Source organism: Alexandromys fortis, unplaced genomic scaffold, assembly GCF_014885135.2.
Source record: "Alexandromys fortis isolate MF-2015 unplaced genomic scaffold, M_Fortis_MF-2015_v1.1 scaffold_3, whole genome shotgun sequence".
In the NCBI taxonomy this organism is placed as follows: domain Eukaryota; kingdom Metazoa; phylum Chordata; class Mammalia; order Rodentia; family Cricetidae; genus Alexandromys; species Alexandromys fortis.
In genome coordinates, this window is record NW_026067909.1 from 3,738,588 (window position 1) to 3,763,834 (window position 25,247).

The following is a 25,247-nucleotide window of genomic DNA, read 5'->3' on the forward strand; positions in this document are numbered from 1 at the left end:
TCTGGTTGCCTCCCTTCCTGTTCATCACTCATTCTTTAAATGTATGGGATCCGGCAGTTCTAGAAACCCTGAGCCTAGTTAGAGTAGGTTGATATTGACCTGTGGCTCCTCTAGGCCACCCCAGCTGCGGTGTGACAGAGTTAACTCAGAACCAATAAATGGCTTATCACCAAAGCACTAAAATGAAGGCTCAATTCCTTTCTGCATTAAGGAGTACAGGTGTGTCTATCTAATACTATGGAATGTGAAAGTTTCCCTTTCCCAGACTTCCTCCCCTGCCTCCTCTATCCTCCCAGTTCCTCTCACACAGAGACCCAGCAGGCTCCTGTGCACGGGAAACAAAGCTGGTAGTGAGAAGAATTAGCCACACTCCAGTGAGGACGACGGAAATGTCGAAAATGCCAAGTGCCAGGCAGCTGCTCACAGACTGCTCTCAGGCACCTAGGTCCCTGGAGTGGCCAAAGAATCTTGTCCCAGTTTTTAGCCCTTGGCAAAGGAGCCTGGAGCAAGTTACATTAGTTTGCTAAATGATTAAAGTGCCCTTAAGCAAGTCTTGCAGAAGCACCAGGATGAGTCCTAGGCAGAGCTGGTCCAGGCAAGCACTAGCTGACTTGAAAGAAATGTCCTTTGTTCTCCTGGCTTTCCTTAAGAATTTCTGCCTTGAACTTTACAGCACACCCCGGGGGTCCTCACAAGGTGCATTCATCTGTACTAGATTTGATTCCTTACAGGATTCCCTGCTGCCTGCTGTGCTGATAAGATCCAGGGCTCCTTGAGGCACCTGGCTGACCCCTCTCCCAAGCTAGGTGACAGGCATTCCCAGGGCCCAAGGCTGGTGGTTGTTATCTTTGTTAGTTTTCCGGTGGTGTCTTTGTTTATGCCTATTTATCAGCACCCCTCAGACTCCTGGGCCTGAACAGCCTAGGGCTCTGAGAGTGAAAGACACACATTCTTATTCCCAGGCTTGTTGGTTTGTTTTAGTTTAGGATTTTTTTTTTTTAAAGCATGGAACTGAGTCACAGTGATAGTGGAGGAAAATGACTCCCGCTGCTGCAGTTGCTAGAAAATGCCGTTTCCTCTCCCTCTCCTGTTTTTCTTCTTTATTATTATAAAATATCTGTGCCGTAAAAGTTGCCTTTCGCCCATTTCCAGGTGTGCAGTTCGGTGACATAAATTACATCTGCCGTGTTGTGCCACCAGCATTGCTGTTTAGTCCCCAAACGTTTTGTCTCCCTGAACAGAAATGCCTAACTCTCTGTTCCAGCCCTCCCACGTCCGTGTGTATCTAGAAATCGGAAAAGACTCCAGTGTGGGTGAGGATGCGACTCACCCCGGCAAGACCTGTGGGCTGCGCTCCTGCCTCTGCCTCCAGCCAGCCCATTTTCCATTATCTAACATTATGGTACTTTAACCTTTCAGCTCAGAGATGAGGGGGAACCACAGGAGCAGCCTGAGAGGGGAGGGACCAGAGCACTGGGATGTTGGTAAAGGGACCCTGTGGGGCAGCCAGGACCCTTCTTTCTTCTTTGTCATGTTTGATTCCTCACTAGAGACTGCCCCCCCCCCCCCCACACACACACACACTTCCCAGTGTTCGCGAGAGGATCACATTTTCCTCGCTACTCCATCTGTCTCTAAACCCAGCACTTCCTGTGCAGCTGCCTGGGCAGAGGTGGGGGGCACAGGGGAGTGAGGGGAAGGAGATTGGAGAGAAAGGTAGTGTGTGGCCTGCCTCAGGATTTTTATTATTCAAATGATTCAATGAGTAGCAATGCATTTGGATCCTCTGCACAGTTGTTTTGAAATAGTGATGGGTTGTAGAGTGGTTATATCAAGCTGATTAGCAGGCGAATTAACCCACATTCGTGCTCTGTTTTTATGGCGGGGCATTTAACAGCCACTTTCTTCAGTTTTTCGTGGTCCCTGCTGTACCTGGATCTCTTGACATCTGTTCCTTCTATCTAACTCTCTATGCATTTCTTGGCCAGCATTTTTCCGTTCCACCCCACCCACACCCATTGCCATAGTTTATTTATAGCGGGCAGACCCCCATGGGTCTTCTCTTAATGAGTAGGTGTGGCTGTGTTCTAATAAAACTTTACACCGCTGCTCTTCACAGGTGGGTTCTTAAGATAGCTACTTTCAGAATTTCAAAAGGAAGAGGAAGCCCTGATGAGGATTTAGAGAAGTTAGAACTCTAACTCTCTCTCTCTCTCTCTCTTTCTGTTTTTCAAGACAGAATTTCTCCATGTAATGGCGCTAGCTGTCCTAGAACTCGCTCTGTAGGCAGGCTGGCCTCGAACTCAAGGAGATATACCAGTCTCTGCCTCGCAAGTGCTGGGATTAATGTCCTGTTGTTAGAGATATAAAATGGTGCAGCCACCATGTAAGATAACATGGTGGCTTCTTGAAAGCCTATGATAGCATCATCACTGCAGTGGCCAGTGCCATTTCCAGGTGGGCACCCAAAAGCATTGAAATCAGATGCTTCTACCACGAGCTTCATAACTATACATTTACTAGCCGAAAGCTGAGAACAGCTCGTGTCCAGTCCGTAACAAACACAGTGTGACTTTTTACAATAAAGTATTATTCCGCCTTAAGAAGGGATGTGACACCCACACCCACAAAGGCAAACCATGAGGGTATTTTGCCTGTGAAGCAAACGATTCACTGGAATATAAATTCTTTATGATTTCACTCGTATTTGGTACCGCGAGCTGTCAAATTCATAGATAGACGGTGGGAAGGCAGTTGCCAAAGACAGGGAGATGGATACAGTAGGGAATCGCTGTTTAATGGCTGAGGTTCACACCTGTACGATAAGCTCTGCAGATGGACAGCTAGGATAGCTTAGAGCGATGTTTTTGTGTTCAGTGTTGCTGAAACACATGTCTTAAAAGTGCTAAGATGATGAAACATATGTTGTTTATATTGTACTGTTTTTAAAAGAATAAACACACGTATACCCAGACTAATAATTAGCATTAATTATCAAATTGACAGACGCCGGTATCTCTTGGGACTTGGACTTCTGGGCGTGCCTATGAGGGATTAACTTGTTATCCTTACTGCATTAATTGAGCTGGGAAGATCTGTCCACTGTGGGTAGCACCATGCCCTGGCTGCAGTCCTGGTCTGTAGGGAAAGCTGCAGCAGCAGGCCTTTGTCACCCTCTGATTCCTGCCTGTGGGTGTGAGGAGATCAGCTGCCTGGCGGCTCCTGCTGCCCTGACTTTCCCACCATGATGGACTGCACCCTTCAGCTGGAAGCCAGAAGAACTTCCTTCGCCCTTGAGAGAACTATGCAGAAAATAATGAGATTGACGGCTGCCAGCGATGAGAGAAGGGAAATGGGGCAAGCAGATCGCAGAATATCTGGGGGGCAGTGACCATGCTTTGTATGATACTGTAACAGGGGTAGCAGCCATACACTTGTAAACGACAGAACACACAACACAAGGAGCAAGCAGGAATGGAAAGCATGAACTCTGGGTGATAACCAGCATTCAGAAGTCGATGGTGGTTCATGGATTGTCCAAATGCGCCCCACTGAGGTGAGGGGATTACTGGAGGAAGCTGGACATGTTTAGGAGAGGGACTTCACAGAGTGCCTAGTAGCTCTGTGCTTCCCAACCCATTTTTGCTGGGGACCTAAAATACCAAGAATATTGCGGGAGAGTTAAGGGCTGGAGGTGTCGGAACTAGCCATGGGCAGAGCGTAGTGATTTGGAAGCCTGAGGAGGGGCTCACGCTGTGCTGTCTGCTCAGGTTTCTGTTGGACGCTATCCTTATGGGGGTGTGAAAGGAAAGCAGGTACAGGAATTGAGTTGAGTTCTGGCCACCCTGTTTGGGTTCCTAAGGGAAGCAGTGTGAGGTCGCTGGAGTGCTACCCAAGACGGGACCTACCTCTTTCGGGAACATGATCTTCCACCTCCCTTGATCTCGATTTGTGTGTAAAACACCAGATAATTTATACCTCATATCCCCTTAACACACTAAACAACTTGATTTGTATGAGGGCACCTGGAACAGCAGAGCCGCACTCAGGAGTTGACGAAACACGTGATCCAGGCAGGATGCAGCCACCTGGTGTAGCCCCTTCAGCCCGAAGGACGCTGTGACTGGGAGTATGTTTCAGTGGAAGGTGGAGCAGGCCCTGCTGCTTTAGCAAGAACAGGAGTAGACAGTGAGAACCCAGCTATCTCAGCTCCTGGAAACCGTGCCATGACCAGACAAACCTAGATCCAGGGCAGACCCTCTCAGAAAAGTCTCTGTATTCCTGTCTGCAAGTCAGCCCTGACTTCTACCAGTACGGGCCAGCAAGCGGGGGGGGGGGGGGNNNNGGGGGGGGGGGGGGGGGGGGGGGGGGGGGGGGGGGGGGGGGGGGGGACCTCAGGGCAATTAGGATTTTAGTTAAGAGCTTGATGGATATTTAATTCTTTATTGATTTGAAAAAGAAATGAGGAAATCTTAGGAAACTGTAGCAAGAGTTACACAAACATGAAATAGTGGTGATGGAGTCTTTAGGTTTTGGAGTGGCCGGGTACACATTGACCCTTCCCTGCATTAGATCCCTTGAACCTCAGTCTACCTCCGTTGTCCACCTACAAGCATGATTCTACCCATCATCCGTACTTAACTGTCATCTCAATTGAGCTGGCTCTCTGGCGACATTGATATTCCCACACAGTTTTGCTGAGGCAATGTTGGGTGGCCAGGCCCTTGGTTTCTATGCAGGCCTCACACTTCCTGTACTGAGAGTTCCCCCTTATGTGCACCTGACTTTCCCATTTCCCGGTAGAGGTTTCATATAAGAGGAAACCACTGACCCTAGTTGGTCACTACCTTGCCAGGAAAGTTGCTCTGCCAGGCTGGGAACTGGACAGCAGACCTGATTTGCTGCAGTAAAGCTTCCATTACCACCCCTTCTTGTTTAATGGAAGCGACATTCTTTGCCTCGCCTCCATGGTTTCTCCTTTGCTTGACTCTTTTTTTCCCCAGCATTCCCGAATTCTGCAGAAGTTCTTGGAAGGCACGTTTCCAGCTCCTGCACTTGACTCTTTGTCCTGCTGGGATGAGATCTGTCACCTCTAATTTGGTTCTTGTTTTGTTTTTTTGTTTTTGGTTTTTCTACCCACTTTTTGGGCAACACGTTTTAGTTAAGGATGCAGTTGTTCCTCACAAAGTGACTTGTTTTGATGCCAGAAGTGTTTAAATGCACTCATATTGAACTGTGCGATCTAATTATGTAAGTTAAAGTGAGTTTCAGGAAGAAATTAGGAAAACCCTCAGCCTCACAGTTCTGGAACTGGCTTTGCATTTCCTGGAGGCTTTGCACCATTTCCATATTTTTTCCTCTTTAGTGAGGAGGCACCTCCTCTTGAGTTTTAGTAACAGCCGGCACGGAGTGACAGAGACGATGGAGATGTATGGAGATATAGTCACTTTAGAACCAGTCCTTGCACTTGTTAAACTGGCTTTTGATGGCTTTCCAATTGTTAAGTTCCTTTCTCGGTTGAATTTGGCTGTGCTATTTTAGGGCCCCATACATCACCTGCCTTATCCCAGCAGGCAGGATCTCTGGATGATCTCGTACCAGAGCAAGCATCCCCTGACCCGACCATTCTTGTGCAAAGTTATGATAGGCACTAAGGCAGAGGCCGGAGCATTTGGAAGCTCTACAACCTCCATGTTTTTGAGAGGCTTGGAACTCAACGAACACCTCTGGCAGTTGTATCCACCAAGACATTCACACATTGAAATAATCGTGAGCACACTTTCTTTTATTAAATGCAATTTAAGATTGTGTAGTGTGCTCTATTAGCCAAGGTTCTCCTTAAGAACAGAACCAATGGATTGAATATAGATTACAAAAGGGATTTATTAGATTGGCTTAAATGGTACGACTGGGTAATTCAACATTGACTGTCTACCTACTGGAGATGGTGAGAACCCCGTAGCTACTCAGTCTACAGGCTAGATGCCTCAGTAGTCCCAATCTGGTGCTGAAGGCCCGGAAAATTCCTGGAGAGCTTCTAGTCTTTACTCCATCTTAGAAGGCCTGAGAAGCTGGGCTCCCAAGTCAGCAAAGGATATCAACAGCACCGCTTTGTCCTAGGATCACTTTGTAGATGGGCTGCCTCTGGAAGGTGCCACCCACACGGGGGTGGGTCTTCCCCCTCAGTTAACCCTTCCTAGAAATTCCTTCACAGACCAACCCAAAGTGAGTCTCAGCAGGTTCCAAAGCTAACCAAGTTGAAGACTAGGCTTCACCATCCATCATGGCATGGATGGAGATGACCGTGTTTGATGACTGTGGGACTTGTAATGATGTCTCTTCTTCACTTTCAGTCTCCAAATCTCTGTAGCTTGAAAGTCCCACAGAGCTGGTGGTGTCTCAGCTCAGTGTTCTCATGAACTAATTACTCAGAGACTTGGACTGCCTCTGGTTGATGTAACATTTCTTTCTTAACTTAATTTTAATTGGCAGTTGCTTCATGTATTCACAAAATGTAGAGTTCTGGTGACATGTGTACATCTTGTAGTGTGGTTAAATCATCCTTATTAATATATCTGTCACCTTACATCCTCCTTGTGTCTTTCTGACATTGAGCTACTTGGGGCATAGCTAAATGTTTATATGCAAAGGCAACCACTGACTGACAGATATAGATACAACGAGATTAAGACTTCAAGTGCACAAATGTGTAAATGTGCCAACTACAATTAAACTTCGTTGAGACTGACAGAGTAGAATTGAGCGTTGTTTCTACTAGAAAGTCACCAGCAGTGACTGCTTCAGATGGAAGAGGTTGTCAGAGAAGCCTCCTGTGTTGTTTGGTTAGTTGAATTATATGAGCTTGGGGATTAATTCTCTTTTTTTTATTGGCAGTTAAAAAACATAATTGTAATGTGAGATAGGGAGGTACCTCGATCAGTACATCCCTTCTGTTGTAAGTGTGAGGACCTGCAATATGGATCCCCAAAACTCATGTAAGAAGAGCTGTGTTGTGCCCATGCATGTAATCTCAGTAGTAGACATAAGCAGTCATCTAGAAGCTCCCAGGCCAGATAGCCTGGCTTACATGGTAAAGTTCCAACCAATGAGAGCCTCTGTCTTAAACAAAAGGTCAAAAGCACTTGAGGACAGACACCCTACTTTGTCCTCTGACTTCTACACACATGCTATGTATGTGCACACCCACAGGCGCACACAGTGTGTACAGTTTCTGTTGTAACAGCTTTGAGCATGGTAGCCTGAATTCCTGGACACACGACTAGATTACCAAGAACCTGAAGATTACTTTCTTTCCACTGGGTTTTTGGAAGTAAAACTTGCAGGCTCTCGACCTGATGACATTTTTTAATCTTTTTAGGATGACATGATTTGCCTCTGATTCTCTCTGTATTATTTATCTCTGTGTAGGATTTTATCTTCTAAAGTTTTAGATTATAAATAAATCCTTTCATAGATTAAAAATGGTTGGGAAAATCTCTGCTTAAATGCAAGCTTACCCTTTTCTCAATCATATGAACCTTTTGGGAGAGTACCCATGAATGCACTTGAGAGTACCCATGAATGCGCTTGATCGTTTATACCATTAGCTAGGTGTTTAGCAGTTACCACCTCTATCCCAGGCTCTGAACAAGACAGTGCTTGATCTGTTTGCTTGATGATTGATAGTTTCCCCCTACTGAGCCTGTAGCTCTTCTGCATGAATAGACCCTGCCTGTTCTAGTACTTTCTTTCCCTTCTCCCTGCAAATATCTTGCTCATATATTTACATCATACCTGGCCACTACTGTTGTATCCTGGAGCAAGCTGAAGGATGAGGGATCTTGTTTGGGTTGGTGAGATTTTTTTTAAGATTTATTTATTATGTGGGTTTTTTTTTTTTTTTTATTTTTCGAGACAGGGTTTCTCCTTAGCTTTTTTGGTACCTGTCCTGGAACTAGCTCTTGTAGACCAGGCTGGCCTCGAACTCACAGAGATCCGCCAAGTGCTGGGATTAAAGGCGTGCACCACCACCGTCTGGCTGTTTATTATGTGTACAGTGTTCTGTCTGAACATATCCCTGCCCACCAGAAGAGGGTGCAAGATCTTGTTATAGATGGTTGTGAGCCACCATGTGGTTGCTGGGAATTGAACTCAGGACCTCTGGAAGAGCAGCCAGTGCTCTTAACCACTGAGCCATCTCTCCAGTCCCTGGTGAGATTTTCTAACCTTCACATTAAAGATATCTCTGCTGTACTTACAAACATATGGTTCCTTGGAACAGAGCCTTTCAGATTATACATGCTGGCAGAGAGGCCTTGGAGGTTCTTGATGTGGAAAAGGCAAGATCCTTTCCATCAAGAAACAAGCCAGAGATAGAGTAATGGAATGAGCTCTGGAGACCAAGAGGCAAAAAAGGGAGCGATGCCCAGCTACAGCTGCCAAGCCTCATCAGAACCTGGGTAACAAAATCCTGAACATTTTTGAGCCCAGCATAGAAAGTTAACTTAGAAAGCAGGGGCTCCAGATACAGAGAGAAAATGTTAAATACTTGAGCCTCTGATCAGTTTGGTCTCCTAGGCCACCTTACCTGTTCGTTTGCCATCAACCCTCCTCTATCTACTCATTTATTCATTCACCCCCCCCCCACTCACTACCTACTTACCCACTCCTCATCCGCTCACCTACTCATCTACCCACCTACCTGTCCGTTTTTCTCTCCACCCCACGCTCATCCACGTATCCATCCATACACTCACTTATCTATCCCTTACCCACTCATTTACCATTCACCCACTCCTCCTGCACCCACCTGCCCGTTCATCCATTTACCCACTGGCCCACCCACTCGTCCATCATCCACCTTTCTATTCATCTACCCACCTGTTCAGCTAACCCTTGCAAGCAGACAAAACCAGTGTTTGAGACCCTACCTTTTATCCATTGTCAGAGAGGAGAATATTTCTTTTTCTGATTCTTCTGAGCCCATTCCTACAGTGTAGAGTAGAGAGAGAATTACCAGTGTGTAAATGCAAGCCTACCCATCTGTCCATCTTCCCTATGGTCACTTTCTCTCAAAACCAATTGAGAGCTTGCTGGGTTGGGCAAACTTGGAGGGAAGTCTCTATTCTATACAGTCTAACATGGTATCATGAATCCGTCTAGTTGAATGACTTGGAATCCTCTTCACTCCCTTCCATGACCAAAAGCAAGTGCTGTGCAAAAGCTTCAAATATTATTTTCTGCGTTCATGCTCCCTAGTTTGAGATTTATTAGAAACAACATAGGATTACAGTGTCTAATAGGTCATCCTTCCAAAAATAGTCATTGTTTATGGTTTCCTTTTGCCTAGTTAGTTAACTGGTTTATTTCAAGAAGACTTGGGGCATGGCAGCTTTTTCATGCCATTGCTGTGAACTGTTGGGTATTATTTACACATGTCCCTGATGGGTCTGTGGAAGTCGCACAGCCCTGATGCACTGAGCCCATGTTCCATTTTTTCTTGTTGACAACATCGATTATAGTGTTTATTTGATCATTTCCCTAGTTTTCTTCATGCAACTTGTATTCTGTATTATTTGGAGTTTGGTCCTAACTTTTTAAAAAATTTATAGGAAATCTAAATTATGGAATCTATCTTTCAGCACTGCTCTTTCTCAGATGACAGTTCGTTTAAAAAAAAAAAGAAAAGAAAAGAAAGAAAGAAAAAGTCTTTGTTTAGCCTTCATATTGTTTCAGCCTGCTTTCTTTTTCTTTAAAGGGGAGGGGCATTTTGAGAAATATGTTTATTTAACTAGCTGAAACGGTTCCAGAGCTTAATTAGAAGCAGCATATTGCAACTGTTTGGGTGTTATCTAGAGGCAAAATAATTACCCTGTAATAATAATCCATGTTGTGCTAAAGCCATCATTATTGTCATCCCGGGCTGGGGACAGCAACTCACAGCTCTTAAGGGTAGTAGGGTACTCTGGGGAATGTCCACAAAAGCTGAAGGAAACAAAATAGAAAAAAGTTATTGTGGCTATATAAGCCTGGAGCTCTTGGACTTGATGCAAGCCCATTCCTGTGAGAACAGGAAATTGTGTTCCATTGAGGTTTGAGGCTGGGTCTGTGGGTTCTGTTACTGTAGCATGTGGCCCCTATCTGAACACCGAGGCCAAGACTCAGCTATCTAAGGAGAGCATCTCCTTTAACCGGTGCTGTACTCCTGAGGGCTGAGCCTGGCATGACAGGTACCAGCTCAAGACTAGAGACCCGAGACTAGAGAGAGGCTAGCCAGCATCGCTATGCTTCTTACATATGCAAGGCATGACCTTAGTTCCGTGCTCCTTGGTAGTAATCTGTCAGGATGTCTCAACACCCTGCATTCAGCTTTAATGAAATAACTAAGTCAGTTACTGAGTTCATCACCAAGAACTATATCTCAAACGTAACTGGGCATCCTAGATTTGCAATATTCCTGGCCAATGGATGCTGCTGTCTTTTCTGGGCTCTTGGTTAATGGACAAGTCAGTGATCCCCATTACAAGACACTTACTTAAGAATCATCATTCTTCCAATCTGGTTATGTCTTCATGTCTCCAGGGAAGGACATAGATAACTGTGTTTCTTCAGTGACTGAGATAGCAAGCTCCACCGCAGGCCGTGAGGCACGTCAGTGTGGGTCCTCCATCCTGCTGTTTGGTTTTTCTGATAGAAAGATGCCTGCAGCTCCTGACAGGACTGCATTCAAGAGAGGGAGAAAGTGCAAAAGAGTGACAGGAAGTGCTATGGAAAGGACACTGCCCCTGGAGGAGTGTCCTTTGCTTCCTCCGCCTTCCTCCTAAGACCACTAGCCTTCAGTGAACTGTGGTGGTAGGTCCTAAGGAGCTTCTGCAAGCATGCTTAGGTAAAGAGATAGTGCTGTCAGAGAATGGGGATTTCAAGTAACCCAGATTTCCCTCACATTGTAGCTGCTTCCTGCTGTCTAAATGAGGAGAAGTAATTAAGTTTATTATCTGTGACCTAATGCTAATTCCTCTCGCATCCTTGCTTTGTGCAGAGAGAGAATGCCATTTATAAAGAAGTAGCTGGACTAAGCTTTTCTGTTGTCAGCGCTCTCAAGGGTTATAAAACAAGTCTACCTAGTGAACAAGCTGGGGAAAGACAGTCCTCCAGAGTCCTCCCTGACAGCCCAAACTGCACACTTTATCATAGAAAAGTAGACGTCAAGGTGTTGAGAAATGGGCTAGAAATTGGACATAGTTGGAGCTGGGGAGATGGCTCTGTGGGTCCGGCCCTTGCTGGAAAAGTATTTACACCTGGGTTCAAATCTCCCACACCTATGTAAAAAGCTAGGTATGACCGTGCACGCCGGTTATCCCAGCAGTAGTGGGCAGAGGATCCCTGGGGCTTGCCGGCTACCATCCTAGCCTTGGGTTCAAAGACTTATTCCCTGTCTGAGGGTACTAAGGCAGAGAGATATCCAGGATATCTGATGCCCTCACCTGGCCTCCCTGTGCCCACAGCATAAATGCCAGTTATAAATATCAGCGAATCAAAGAAGCACATGCCTCTGAAATTCTTGCCAAGTCACTTTCTTATCTACTAAAGCCTTTTAAATTTTCTTTTATTAAGAAAACAATGATTGAAACTAGAGATAGTACTGATAATAGCTATACCTCCAAGTACAGTAGTAACATTGTATCAAACCACGCTAAGCCTAAAAACTTGCACTTTAAGAATGCTTTCAAACCCAAGGCCAGCTAACTAAGGGATTTGATTAGGAAACAGTAAGACATTGTAACTTCAGGGAAGAGTTTTTATTTACATCTTTTCTTCCTTTTTTGAAAAGTGGGGTATTTTCGTGATACGTTTTAAACGTTCCTTTCAAAGGCTGCTATTTTGGTCTGTTTCTTTCATTCTCCATGTGCTAATTTGCTGGATTAACTTGGAGAACATCTGCATATGGTTGTGAGAGTTTTTCACTGGCAAAACCTCCCAACTTCACACAGGACTTAGAGGCTTCACATTCTCGACAGTCTGGAATCCTAGCTAATTGAAATGCCAAACCTACAAAGGTGCCAATGCCGAAGTGTGTAATTATACCATTCTCTCTTGATCTTTCAGAGTCTTCCTGCGAGCAATTAATCAGTATGCAGATATGCTGAACAAGAAATTTCTGGATCAAGCCAACTTTGAGCTGCAGGTAAAAGGAGACCGGCAGCACCTTTGGGGCAGGAACGGTGTTAAAACAAAGGGCTGGTCAGCCCCAGTCGTTTCTATGGCTAATCCCTGGATCCTAATCAGCCTCTCATGGAGGTGTGGAAACAGAACCTGAGAAGTGAAAATTATGCTTCCATTGTATTTGCTCCATTTAGCAAGTGAGGGAATCGAGTTGTTTCCAAGAGAAAGTACTGAATCGGAGTGGCAAGGAGGGACTCTCCTGGCAGGAGGCAGGCAGGCCACCGAGGGCCACTATGCCTGGCTGCCAGCCTCATCTCAGATCGTCCGAAGACAGGATGAAGGGTTCGGTGGAGGAGAATTGCGTGTGCTTCACTGAGCTAATTGCTTCTGAAGCTCTCTCCCCCTCATTCTCTCCTGGCTTTGTGCCACCTATAGTGTCCATAGTGAGTCCTCCTGTTTTCTAAATACCTCTTCTGTATATGCCCTGCCTAAGTGGGTGTGGAGGGGTGCGGGGGGGGGGGCGGAGGAGCAGGACCCCTGCAGCCCTGTGCATGCCAGCTAGGCCTTCTACCAACTGAGCCACATCGCCAGCCCTAGCAATGTTACTTTAAAAATTTTTTTCCTTTTATTGTTTTTCTCTGCTTGATGCTTGTTTTCGTATGTCATAAACAAAGATTCACATGCGGTAAATGAGTTGTTAGGAAATATTTTCTCTTCTCTTTGCAACTCTCGTCCCCTCTCTGCCGGAGTAACTTGTAACTAACCGCTCGGCACTCTTCCTGACACCCGACGCACGGATGCGTGCCGATCGATGCACGATTTCATCTTGCCTTTAACCTGCGTCGGTTCATGCCGAGTGGTTTACAGTCTTGTCGTACTCCACAGCATGAATGTGCCTGCATTTACTCAGCTGCCCCCGCAAAATGGCTTCTGCTCCCCACTGTCCCAAGCCAAGCTTCCATGAGCTTCCATGGATGTCAGTGCATGTCCTCCTTAGAAGTGGCTGATTGATGGCAAAACAGGATGAGCATTTAAGCTTGACGGACAGTGTCATGATGCCCTCCGAAAAATGTTTTAGCTTTAACACCTTCACCAGCTGTATGTATGTGTTTATAAAACCTTTATTATTAATCTCCTTCGCTGAGAATTCCGTCCATGTATGTAATCCATTCTCATTGCTCTCGCCAACCCCATCTCCCTCCAACCACTGCCAACCTCCCTTCCACGTTACAATTGTCTCTCTCACGTTTCTGTCTTTGTGTTTGGTCTTCTGACCCACTGAACTAACAGGACAGCCTCAGTAGCCTCTTTTGAAGGAAGCAACCCTTTGTAGTCTTTCTTTAGAATTTTGGATTCTTGTTTATTCGAATTTTTCTGATCGCTACATCTTTATGGCCAGTTAAACTGAGCATATTCATCAGCTGTGGGGATTTTGCTGCGAACTCTCTGACCATTTCTTTGTTTGTGTTGACTGGAGGTGTTTCTTAACAAATTGGGACTCTTTATATATCCTATTCATGGTTTTAAGTTTATTACATAAAATATTTAACTTTTCTGTCGTCAAACCTGACGTTTCTCTTGTGATTATGTGGTCTTAGGTTTAGTGTAGTAAATCCTTACTTGCCTTAGTGTTGTGGATTGAGTTCGCTGCAATATTATTAATATTAGCAATTACCCAGATGGATTGATTTTTTTTTTCTTTTCAGTTATTTAATCACCTAAGACATCTGTAGCGAGTGTTAGCATCAGGGTCTGTCTTTACTCTCCACACTTGTAGTTCATGATTAGGTCGCTCTGTCTCCAGCTATTGGACATGCTGCCATCGTCGAATTGCAAACCTGCACTCATATGGATTCTGTTTTCTGTGTTGTTCACACAGAGGCTTCGTTAATCATTTCAGCTCTATAGCTAGACAGCGGAGTCTGCATCTCCCAGTTGATTTTCTGTTAAGAATTGTCCTACTGCCCGCCCCCCACAAATTTGCCAGGCGGTGGTGGTGCACGCCTTTAATCCTGGCACTCAGGAAGCAGAGGCAGGAGGATCACTGTAAGTTTGAGGCCATCCTGGTCTACAGAGCTAGTTCCAGGACAGTGCCAAGGCTACACAAAGAATCCCTGTCTCGATAATAAAAATAGTAGCAGTAGTAGTAGTAAATAAATGAAACTGACCTGGCTTCTTTTGTGCAGTTCTTGCGCTTGTCATTTAAAATCAGCCAGTAGAGCTTCTGGAAAGTCAGGTGGAATTGCTAGACTTGGGAACTTAGAAAAGTTGCAGCATTTGGGGGGCATTTCCTGCAGTCTGTCTTTCTCCCATCCTGTACTGGTCTTCTGGTTCTAGCTATTAAACTCTGAGCATTCTGAGGTTCAGGACATCTGCTCATCCTACGGTAGCTGAGAGCATCCTGAGATGGGTGACCATTGCATCCTGGGTTAGTTCTGTGGCAGTCAGCGGCACTGTAGGCAAGGCTATTTCCCAGGAAGAGCGAGGTAAAGGGGGCCACACACACTCTCAAGTCCTGGGGATGCGCTTGAGTTCCTACCTTTCACAGGCCATTAAACTCGGAGCTGGTAATAAGAACGTCTCATCTTTATGTGACTCTTTGTAGCTCTCGATCGCATTTGAATATTATCCCTGGTTTGTAAATGAGAAAAACTGGCATCTGCAATGTCTTCCAAAGATCATCCTTCAAATCGTACACAGTCCATAAGTCCTTGAAATGGAGGTTTGATCTTTTTACGTGTTCTCCCTAATTATCTGGTGTATGCATAATTTTGGTATAATAAAAAGTCGTAAATCTTGCAAGTGTGTACTGTTCTTCAGAGAGGGGCAACATCACATGCTAACAGAGCTAAAACCATGCAGTACTCAATGCGTGCTCAGCACCGCCTTATCAGTGTCCACAGCCCCTACAGGTCATCATCCTTGTGCCTTCCAGGAAGCCTGCTCAGGTAGATACTACTAACAACCTTGTGTTATTGGTGAAGAAACTGAGGCTCAGGCAGACATTACAGGAGTTGCCCTGGTGAACTGACCCCCACACTTAGTCACCACACCTGAGGGCTGGCTTGCAGTGATATATATTCTTAAGCATTTCAGGATGACAGTTGCCCAGAGCCTCTCTGAGATCCATTGTTAAGCTATTCCACAACTTAGCATCTCTGCATCTCCTGTGTTTCGGTTTTCAGCTGTGGAACAACTATTTTCACTTGGCTGTGGCTTTCCTCACTCAAGAGTCCCTGCAGCTGGAGAATTTTTCAAGCGCTAAGAGAGCCAAAATCTTCAACAAGTAAGTCGTTCCCCCAGCTCTGCTGCTGCGGGCAGGAGCCTCCTGCTTATTACCCTAATTTCCATGTCTCCTCTAAGCCAACTGGGTACAAATTGAGACGTAATCACAGTGTAATGAAAGGGTGGCTTCAAATCACAGATCTGGTGTCGCCTTTGTAACCCGTGAATCAAGATCTAAAAATTGCAGGATTCATCCCGGTAGGTTCAAAGTCAGTGTGATTGGAGATGGTTCGTGCGACATAGCGTTTGAGTTTCTGGAGATAATGACTTTTGCCGAGCACTCTTCTGATGTCATTACACATGTGGTTTACTCTATTGCCTAGTTTTCCAATTGCTTCTACAATAGAGGGCTCTCTTGAAAGCCATCAGCGCTGCTAGGCCTGCCCAGCCTGCTGGTGCAGAACTGTCCGGGGTTTCCTTCCCGACACAAAAGTCACTTGTCTTCCTCTGGTTTGGGTGGGCTAGATTAGCCTGTGTGTCACTGAAGAAGCTTCATGCAGGCCAAGATCCTTGGGCAGCTCTGTCTTGCTGGAGGGCATCCTGAATGATCCTGTTCCTGTGTCAAAAAAGAAGACCATGGGCTGAGGAGATGGCTCGGTGGGTTAGATGCTTGCTGCTCAAGTATAAGTATCTGAGTTCAAATCCCCAGAACACCTGTAAAGTCAGACACAGTGGTGCACATCTGTAAGTCCAGAGCTCATATGGTGGGATGAGAGACAGAAAGGAGGGGGGCAATCCCTTGAAGTTTTCAGGCTTACATAGCAGCCAACAAGAAACCTTTTCTCAAAGCATATGGAAGGGGAGGTCCAATACCTCTGATCTCTGCTCACATGTAGTCACATGGTCGGTCAGTCTCTCTCTCTCTCTCTCTTTCTCTCTCTCTCTCTCTCTCTCTCTCTCTCTCTCTCTCTCTCTCACACACACACACACACACACGGTCTCTCTCTATACACACACACATGGTCTCTCTCTCTTTCTCTCTCTCTCACACACACACATACAGAGAAAGGAAAAACACCGGTTGCTTCCCACGATCTTGGCATCCTGAGGTTTTAGCTCCTCTTCTGCCTCTTTTTCTGCCTCAGTCCCACTAATGCCATCCTGTTCCAGATTTCACTCAATGGAGTCTCCCCAGAAGACTCTGAAATGGTGCCCATATTTCTGGGTCATCCTATGTATAATGCCTTTGCAGTATTCTGACTATTCCTCCGCCCTGCATAGTCCCTCTGAGATGCTGAGGTCAGAGGATGCCAAAGGAGTCTTGGAATGGGAAGAAAGAGTGCTCTGCTTCTCATCGTCAACCAGTTTCTGCCTTCCTTCCTGGGAAATGGAAAGCACATGATCCCTGGAGTGTGAGACGTGTTTCTGTACACAATACTGAGATTAGTTCACGTGCCAGCAGTTGTCTAAGCACTGTGCATACATCTATATGTGGGGGGGGGTTCACATACAATCATTCAAGAGCATGATTCTTCATTCATTAAGTCCTCCCATCACCCATGTTTTCCATATGAGCAAGCTAAAGCACAGAGGCTCGCCATGGGCCACCTACCTTATCTCGCTCATGAAGGCAGATTCCAGCCTTGGCAGCTCTGTGCCCAGGGTGAATTTAAATGCTTGACTATCAGAGAAACCCTGTCTGTAAATCTGCTTGCTCCTGACCAGATCTCCTTTGGCTCCCTCAGGTGGTTGACCCCAAGAACCACGACTGTAGACAATGACTATTATTTAGAAATGACAGATGTACCTGCCAGACCAAGCACAATGGGGCAGGGTAGCACCCACCTGTGACTGTTGGCACATTGCCTCTCTTTGGAACCTTTTCAGGACTTAATTGCTCAGCATGGCTCCCTGTGCCCAGGGACAGACTTTTACCAGCTATGCATGCTGGAGACTAACCCTACACGAAGTGCCCACTTTCTGACAGTCACAGGGCTCGTGAGAAGGGCTCCTTGTGTTGTTGCTCTCCCAATAGTAGGAACCGCTATTTTAGAAGCAGTTGTCAGTGTGGCTCCCCGAGGCCACCTCAGCTCCTTGTCGCACAGGCTCTCACCATTTGTCCCATTTGTTCAGCAGTCCATGTGGGTTGTGCACACTGAGAGGAGGCTCTGGCACCCTAACCTAGTACTGGCTGACTTGAGAGCCCATTTAATATGAAGCACCTCTACTTCTTACTCTTAGAGATGGATGCTGTCTTCGTTCGGGTTTCTGCTGCTGTGAACAGACAGCATGACCACAGCAAATCTTATAGAGGAAAACATTTCACTGGGGCTGCCTTACAATCTCAGAGGTTCAGTCCATTATCATCATGGTGGGATATGGCAGCATGCAGGCAGATATGGTGCTGGAGAAGGAGCTGAGAGTCCTACATCTTGATCCACAGGCAACAGAAAGAGACTGGTGACCCACTGGGCATAGCTTGAGCATATGAGACCTCAAAGCCCACCCCCACAGTGACTTCCTCTATCAAGGCCATACCTACTCCAACAAGGCCACACCTCCTAATAGTGTCATTCCCTATGGGGACCATTTTCATTCAAACCACCACAGATGCCTACTGGGGAAGAGATGCTGTTAAATATGATGCAGTTTCTGGAGGCTTTGATGCTGAGCTCTTTGGAGACCAGGGTGGTAGCTCTATGCTGGGCTGTCCTCATGCTGCTATATTAACAGTTCGAACTTGAGCAGCAACAACGATTGCTTTAGCAGGACCCTGATCTCCAGACAAAGTCTTTGCTCTATGGAGTCAAAGGCCACGGAGCCAAAGGAAATTAAACACAACCCTCTGGTGTCTCCCTTTCCACGGCCCACAGGGACTCTGGGTCAGGTTTTTCTGTCTCTCTTAGACATGCTATGAAGAGACTCTGGGGCTGTGCCTCTGTGTGTTCTCAAGGGTTTCTCAGGGGAAAAGCCTGATTTTCTTTGTAAACGCCATGAGATATTTGGGCCTCAGTAGGCCACAGACTACATGTGGCAGTGACTGCCCGTTAAGGGCACAGTGTGCTCCTGTCTATGATAAACCCAACATGACTTATAAGCTGAAGAGACATCGACATCAAATCAGCTTCATAGAGGGTGCCACTCGTGTTAATGGCCTTAGTCACCTGATAGTACGTTTTCAAGCATCATCTAAATAGTACACAGCTTTAGAAGTCTCTCAGAACATCCTGCCCAAACTCGTTTAATTTACTGGGTGCATTGAGGCCCTAGATATCATCCCTTTAGCTTCTTTAGCGGAATAGTATTAGGCCTCTTCTGTGCTCAGGCAAGTATGGTCCTGATGCAGGGGAAGGAGGGAAAGTGGATCCCAAGGGGAAGATATTCACTGTCTAGTGGAAAGCGAAGCCAAAGCAGTGAATGGAGTCAGGACAGCATAAGGTTGTCACCGGGACCTTGAAAGCTGGAGGCTGGCCTACAGGGCACAGCCTAGAAAGCAGAAGCTACCAGATAGTGTGGACTTTAGACATGGGTTAGATGAAAACTGAGATGTCTGCCTGCTTGACTGACATTGCACCCCAGAGGACATGGCCCGATCTTCTAGCAGAGAGGCACTGACTTGGAAGTGTAAGGGAGTGCTGGAAGCTGGCTCCTCAGAGGGAAGAGATGTGAAGTTAACCCCAGTGGTCTGAGGTAGTAGCTGATCTTAGGTACTTATGTTTAATTATGTCTAGGAGAAAGCCTTGCATCTGACGTAGATTCATGTCCTCCAATTCATGCCCTCTGGACTGTCCACGTGTGGCCTATCAGCTTCTCTTGGGCACATCTGAGTGGGCAACCTCTGTCTTCTTTTTTTCCCTGCCTGGTCTGCCTCACCATGGCTCAGAAAAGTAGAAGTTTCTGGAATCAGAAGACCTACTTATTCATGCCCTACGTACCTGGGTATAAGACACACAAAAAAGAAAAGCAAACCACACCATACTGTAGTGATATTTTGTATTTTAATAGATAAAGCTTTCGCCGGGCAGTGGTGGCGCATGCCTTTAATCCCAGCACTTGGGAGGCAGAGGCAGGCAGATCTCTGTGAGTTCGAGACCAGCCTGGTTTACAAGAGCTAGTTCCAGGACAGGCTCCAAAACCCCAGAGAAACCCTGTCTCGAAAAACCAAAATAAATAAATAAATAAATAAATAAATAAATAAATAAATAAATAAATCTTTCCTGAAGATGAGAGAAGCTGTGCAGCCAGCCATTAGAGAGACCTTTTACTTCTACTGAATCCTCAAACTGAAGGGGTGATCCTGTCTCTACTAATCCTCAGACTGCATCTGAGCTCCTGTCTCCTCCTCCCTTATATTCTTCTCTCCACCCAGCCATATCACTCCTGTCTCCCCCTCCCTAGTACTGGGATTAAAGGTGTGTGATCCCAAGTGCTGGGATCACCTTTGTGTGAGTTCTGTCTCTCTTTTAAATTTGATCAGTTTTGTGTAGCCCAGGGTGGCCTTGAACTAACAGAGATCCTTCTGCCTCTGTCTCCCACCTCCTAGGATTAAAAGTGTGTGCCACCGCTGCCTGACCTCTAGTGGCTTAGCTCTGCACTGTGATCTTCAGGCAAGCTTTATTCGTTAAAACACAAACAAAACATCACCACGCAGAACTGAGTATATCAACCACCAAATAAGAGGAAGACTTGCTTATAAACCTAAAAATAAAAAACCTCAAGGAATCAAAGTCCATAATAAGAAAATGCTGCTAGTCCAAACCTTAACACAGCCTTGGTGCTGGTGGCTCCCAGGGACAGACATCAGGAGAATGCTGCTTTGGACTCTCCTCCACCCTCCCCAAGCTTTTTGCATTATTGGGGTTCAGGACATATAAATACAATGCAGAAGAGTTAACTTTAAACTCACAGTCATTTGACAACATCAATATGTCACATGACAAGGGAACTCCATTCTCAAGACCCAACTTTGTTCTGGATTCATGAATTGCTGTTGCATGTTTTTGATTTGTTGTTTGTTTGTTTGTTGTTTGTTTGTTTGTTTGAGATGGGGGCCTTTCTACGAAGCCCTGGCTGTCCTGAAATTCACTATGTACATCAGGCTAATCTCAAAGGCACAGGGATCCTCCTGCCTCTGCTTCAGGAGTGCTGGGGTTAAAGGTGGATGTCACTCAGCACAATGCTTTTGCAAGTGTTTGCAAGAAATTCCCTCTCACAATGGCATCACAGCCGGGAGGTTGGGGGGATGGCATTGGACAAGCCCAACTCTTTTACTTGCCCATAGTTTTCCTTGTGAAATCTTTAACCTCCTAAGACTTGTTTTGCAGCTGAACCAAAACATCACAAAAACAAAACTGTCCCATTTCATCAGGCACTGGTTTCTGAGGTGCCAAACTAGAGATTAGATTTTGAGGGAAACTAAGAATTAAATGTGATGCGACAAGTCCCGCTTTACAGCATGGTCTAATCAGAAGGTAGGATTCTATATTGCAGAACATGATCGATTCAATCCTCATGCTTATTATTTTTTTTTCCAAAAGAGTCAAATTGTTCCGAGTAAATTCACTTCAAAGATTAGAAGGAGAAACAAACCTCATAAGTAGTAGCCCTGTGCCACCTTTGCGTTGGCAAAGCTAATTAGATACATTGATGAGGCATTGTCCTGGGGAGAATAATAAAGCTTAATGCAGGCAGAATGTTCACATCAGCCTGCGTCTAACAGGGCTCATTCCCAGTGGTCTCATCCCCTCCTACCTTTTGTGGGTTTTTTTGTTTGTTTCTTTTGTTTTGTTTTGTTTTGTTTTGTTTTCCATGAAGACAGAAATGCCTCATCCTACCCACAGGCCCAATTCTTGGTTATCTTTCCGTTCTTTCTCTGTTGTCCTAACCATCTACCCTGTAGGACCCTCTGGCCACAGACACTCTACTCCTCCAGAACCTCTAACCAAGTCACAAGTCACTAAATCAGGGTGTGACATTCAGTGCTCTGGATTTCTCTCCTCAAGTCCTTCAACACTGTTGGTCCTCACCTGTGTCTTGGTCACTGACACAGAGTTTGGGTGCTTTGTACAAAGGTTGCCATTAGCTCATCGTCTTGGAGGTCAGAGATTTCAAGGGCATGAGGCCAGCGTATTCCTAGCTTCTGCTGAGTCTCATGCTGCGTAACAACGTACGTGGTTGCAAAGCCTGGAGGAGAATCAAGGAGTTCAGCGGAGCGCTCATGAGAGAGAGAAGCAGGCAGATTTGCTTTATAAATATGTACTCTGCCCATGACTAATCTATTCTTGGAGACCTAACTCCGTCCTGAGAAATATAACTCCCTCTCGAGATCTGACGAACTCAATCTTGAGAGAACCAAGCCAGTCTCTTGAAAGACATTTCTCCAGCCCCGAGGGTGGTATTCTCATGATGTAACCACATCTAGATGTCTTAATGTCTGCCATCTCTCTGTCCTATTACCTTGGAGACCAAAGTTGCAGCACATGGACCTTTGGGGACAAGAGTGTCCAAATCACAGCACTCCATCTTCAAGAATTTCATCTCCTTCTCCCCTAGAACTCCATCCTAGGCTTGCTTCCGCCCCGCTCCAGCCTGGCTCCTTGTCTGCTTTAGACGTCTGCACCCACGCATCACGTGTCAGAGCCCCTCTGATCTCACTCGTAGTGTTCTTGTTTTAGTCTCTCCTTAGGGGGGATCATTTTTCAGATTCCAGATTCTAATCATTTACTGGGCCAGGGACTAAGTGGATGGATCATTGTGTATGTTCCCGAGGTTCACCTGCCATTACAGAGGGCTCAGGGAGTCACAGTCTGCTTTCCGGCAGTTATGAGGACAGAGTCTGAAATCAAGATGGTGCTGGTGGAGGATTCTGTTGACTTTGGCCGGCTGTCCCCAGGCCTCAGCATCCCCTGGCCTGTGTTATCAGTCCGCTCTCTGCCCATCTCCAGATTATGTTCTTTTCATGTTTTCCTGTGTGTCTGTGACTCTTAGCATGCCCTCCTCCTAGGAGCAGCACTTCTTGTATTTAGGGCCCAGTCTACTCCACTGTGGCTTTGTCACACTAGGTTACATTGTGCAGATCCTATTTCCAAGTAAGGTCACACTGGCAGGAACCATGTGTGTAAGATATGCAGATAAGCTGTGTGATTCTGGGATTGAAGGCTGTCTCTCATGCCATGATATGGGCCTCCTGAGGCCTGTGGGTCTTGTTGGCATTCTCAGTAAGGGGTGACTAAATGAATCAGTCTAATGGCCCTTGCAATCATGAGCGAGATGCTGTGGTTAAGACAAGCCTGTTCAAGTTTGGCATCTCTTCACTAAAGTGAGTTCCACCCTGCTCTTAGCATTCAGAAGAGCACCAAGGCAAGCATCAAGAGTTGTTTCCCTATGTGTAACAGAAAGTGAGGCTCAGAGGGCCCAGGTAGTTTGCCCAACTGTGCTTAGGTTTGGATTCTGATTGGCTTTATCCCATATGAGATCTGAATGTGGTGGATGTAATTTTCTCTTCTTGGGTCCAAGTGCTGGCATTAAGCCTGGATGTAGGCTCTTAGGACTTCCTGGACTAGGGGAAAGCACCTTCTCAAGCCAGCTTTCCTATGCTCACCTGTGGACACACAGGAATGAGGTCACTCAGCTCTTTGTCCTTCTGACTTGGTGGAGCTAAGGTTCATCTGCTCAGCACCATGAGTCCTGAGCTCCTCGTTGGAAGAGTGACTTGACACTGTAAGAATGGTAAGAGATGGGAACACTTTGGAAGAAGAGGAGTGTGTGCCGTGCAGGAAACAATGTGGGCTTATGATCTAAGGGCCTGGACTCCCTTCTCTCTTTGCCCTGTAACCCAAGCCAAGTCGTCAAGGGTTTCCCCTCCAGGCTTGGGCCAGTTCCCTGACTCTGCACTGTGAGCGAGTCACTTAACTGTGATCTCCACGGTTACCCTCAGCTCGGAGGTCTGCCTCCAGGAAATGAGCTTCAACCAGACACTCTCAATTATCCTCATTTTTCTCTTCCAAGAGAAGAAGGTAAAAGTGTTTCCCGCGAGCCCTCTTGAGGTCTGTGGTGACAGCTGCTGCCCTGCTTGGGAATGACTAGTAAGCTTGTATAGACTCATCAGATCTGCCTTCTTATTAAATGGAAAGGAAGGATCAAGCCCACTGCCAGGGAACTCCAGTCCTGCCCTCCACCCTGCGACTCCCTCCTTCTTGTCTTGGTTTCCAGGCGTCTTGTCTTGTTCGACTGTTAAATGTTATTTTGAACTCCTTGCGCTGTGGGCCTGGCTCTCATGAGATTCGCCTGCTCTGATCATTGCCAATCTCCTGATTCTCAAATACTGCCATGCCCAATCATCACCTGGGTCCAGAAACATAAGTGAGAGGGGAAACCAACGGTTTTTACCGCCCTTCAGCAAGGGAGAAGCATTGTGCTGACGAGCAGACATAGAACTCTTAATTCTCACAGCAGCTAGAGAAAGGCAGGGTACTACGAGGAGTCACAAATGTTAAACCTGCAGCTGGCAAAATAAATCCCAGGGCATCCTTTAGACTGTTAGAATTGTAATCAGTAGAGGACCCGAGAGAAAAAGTCGAGGGCAGAGAAACAGAGACACCCATGAAGCCTACTGTTAGACGATCTTGTGTTTTGAGAAAGAAATCCTCCCCATAGCCTGGATGAAAGATGTTCAAAGCTGGAGCTAATGATACCACTTTTGGTACCACTAGCAACATTAGTGGGTTGAGGGAATGAACACATTACCGTAGAAGCCTAGAGGGCATTTTTTCGACAGCAATCAGCCACAATGCTAGGTGTCCCAGTCTTGTTTGAGGCCTTGTAGCTAGAAGTGACTAGTTCATTAACCTCAGAAGAAAAGTCATGGCTGGGTCTGAATGTGATTCCTCTCTCCCAATAAATGGCAGAAGATGCCACATTGCCAGATTGCCACAATGCCAACTGCATCTTGTCTGGACCCAGGTGGCAGTGGCTGCTGAGAAACCCCAAAATGATGGGCAACTTAATGTGTTCTGGTCCCAGAACCCTTGAGCAATTTGAAGGGAGAGTCAAGAGTGGAAGGGTGTGTCCCTGTCACCCATGATCCCAGACTTGCAGGGTTTGTTGGTGGTGTGTCTTCACTGGCTGGATCAGGCCTGTCAAGGACAGCGGATTCTGTGCTGCCTGAGAGTCCCTGATTTACTGAGAATACCTGTCTGTTCTTGCTGGCTTGCTGGGCTGCAGTCTGCATGTCCCAGCTGGGAGCCAGGAAAGGATATAATCATGCATATACATTAGCCGGCATACAAAGTAATGATATTTACACACGTATATATACATATACACATATACACATATATATTATTAGTTTGTTCTTATATACCCTCACTCCACCCTTCCCCAAGACCCATCCTTTGATTTCCTTCCTACCCCCATTCAATCTCCCTATTTTTTTAACTTATACCACTACCCTCTCTTATTTTTTCCCTCCCTTTAGATTTCATCCCCTCTCATATCCCACTTTCTATTTTCTTTATATAATATGGAAAAGAGTGTATATACTTGCATATATGTGTGTATATATCTGGAAAGGAACGTGTGTATTACATAAACATACATATGCCTGTACATGTATATGCCAGATCCGTCATAGAGGAATCGTGTATGTCGTATGGAGTATAATTTTTCTCCACAGAAATGCTGAGACGAACATGCCTCTGTAACCCCTCTGTTGTGAGTGACAGACAGGTGTTTAGGGCACCAGAGACTTTAATAAGGTGGCAGCCAGCTGGGAGCTGTTGATTTAGCAGCCAGGATGTTTGCCTGAAGAGCCAGGACACCGTCATCTGTGCTCAGCTTTCCCTGGCGCCTCAGCTGCCACA

At 46.0% G+C, this 25,247-nt stretch overlaps 1 protein-coding gene across 2 annotated transcripts in view; it reads left to right on the plus strand.

Moving 5' to 3' along the window:
- Dock1 (dedicator of cytokinesis 1) overlaps nt 1–25,247 on the plus strand; it is a 512,909-nt gene that overhangs the window by 402,406 nt on the left and 85,256 nt on the right. For both annotated transcript variants that reach the window (XM_050136678.1, XM_050136679.1), the window contains exons 30-31: nt 12,106–12,184; nt 15,348–15,448. In XM_050136678.1, coding sequence (XP_049992635.1) covers nt 12,106–12,184; nt 15,348–15,448 — 180 coding nt within the window. The remainder of the gene's footprint in view (nt 1–12,105; nt 12,185–15,347; nt 15,449–25,247) is intronic.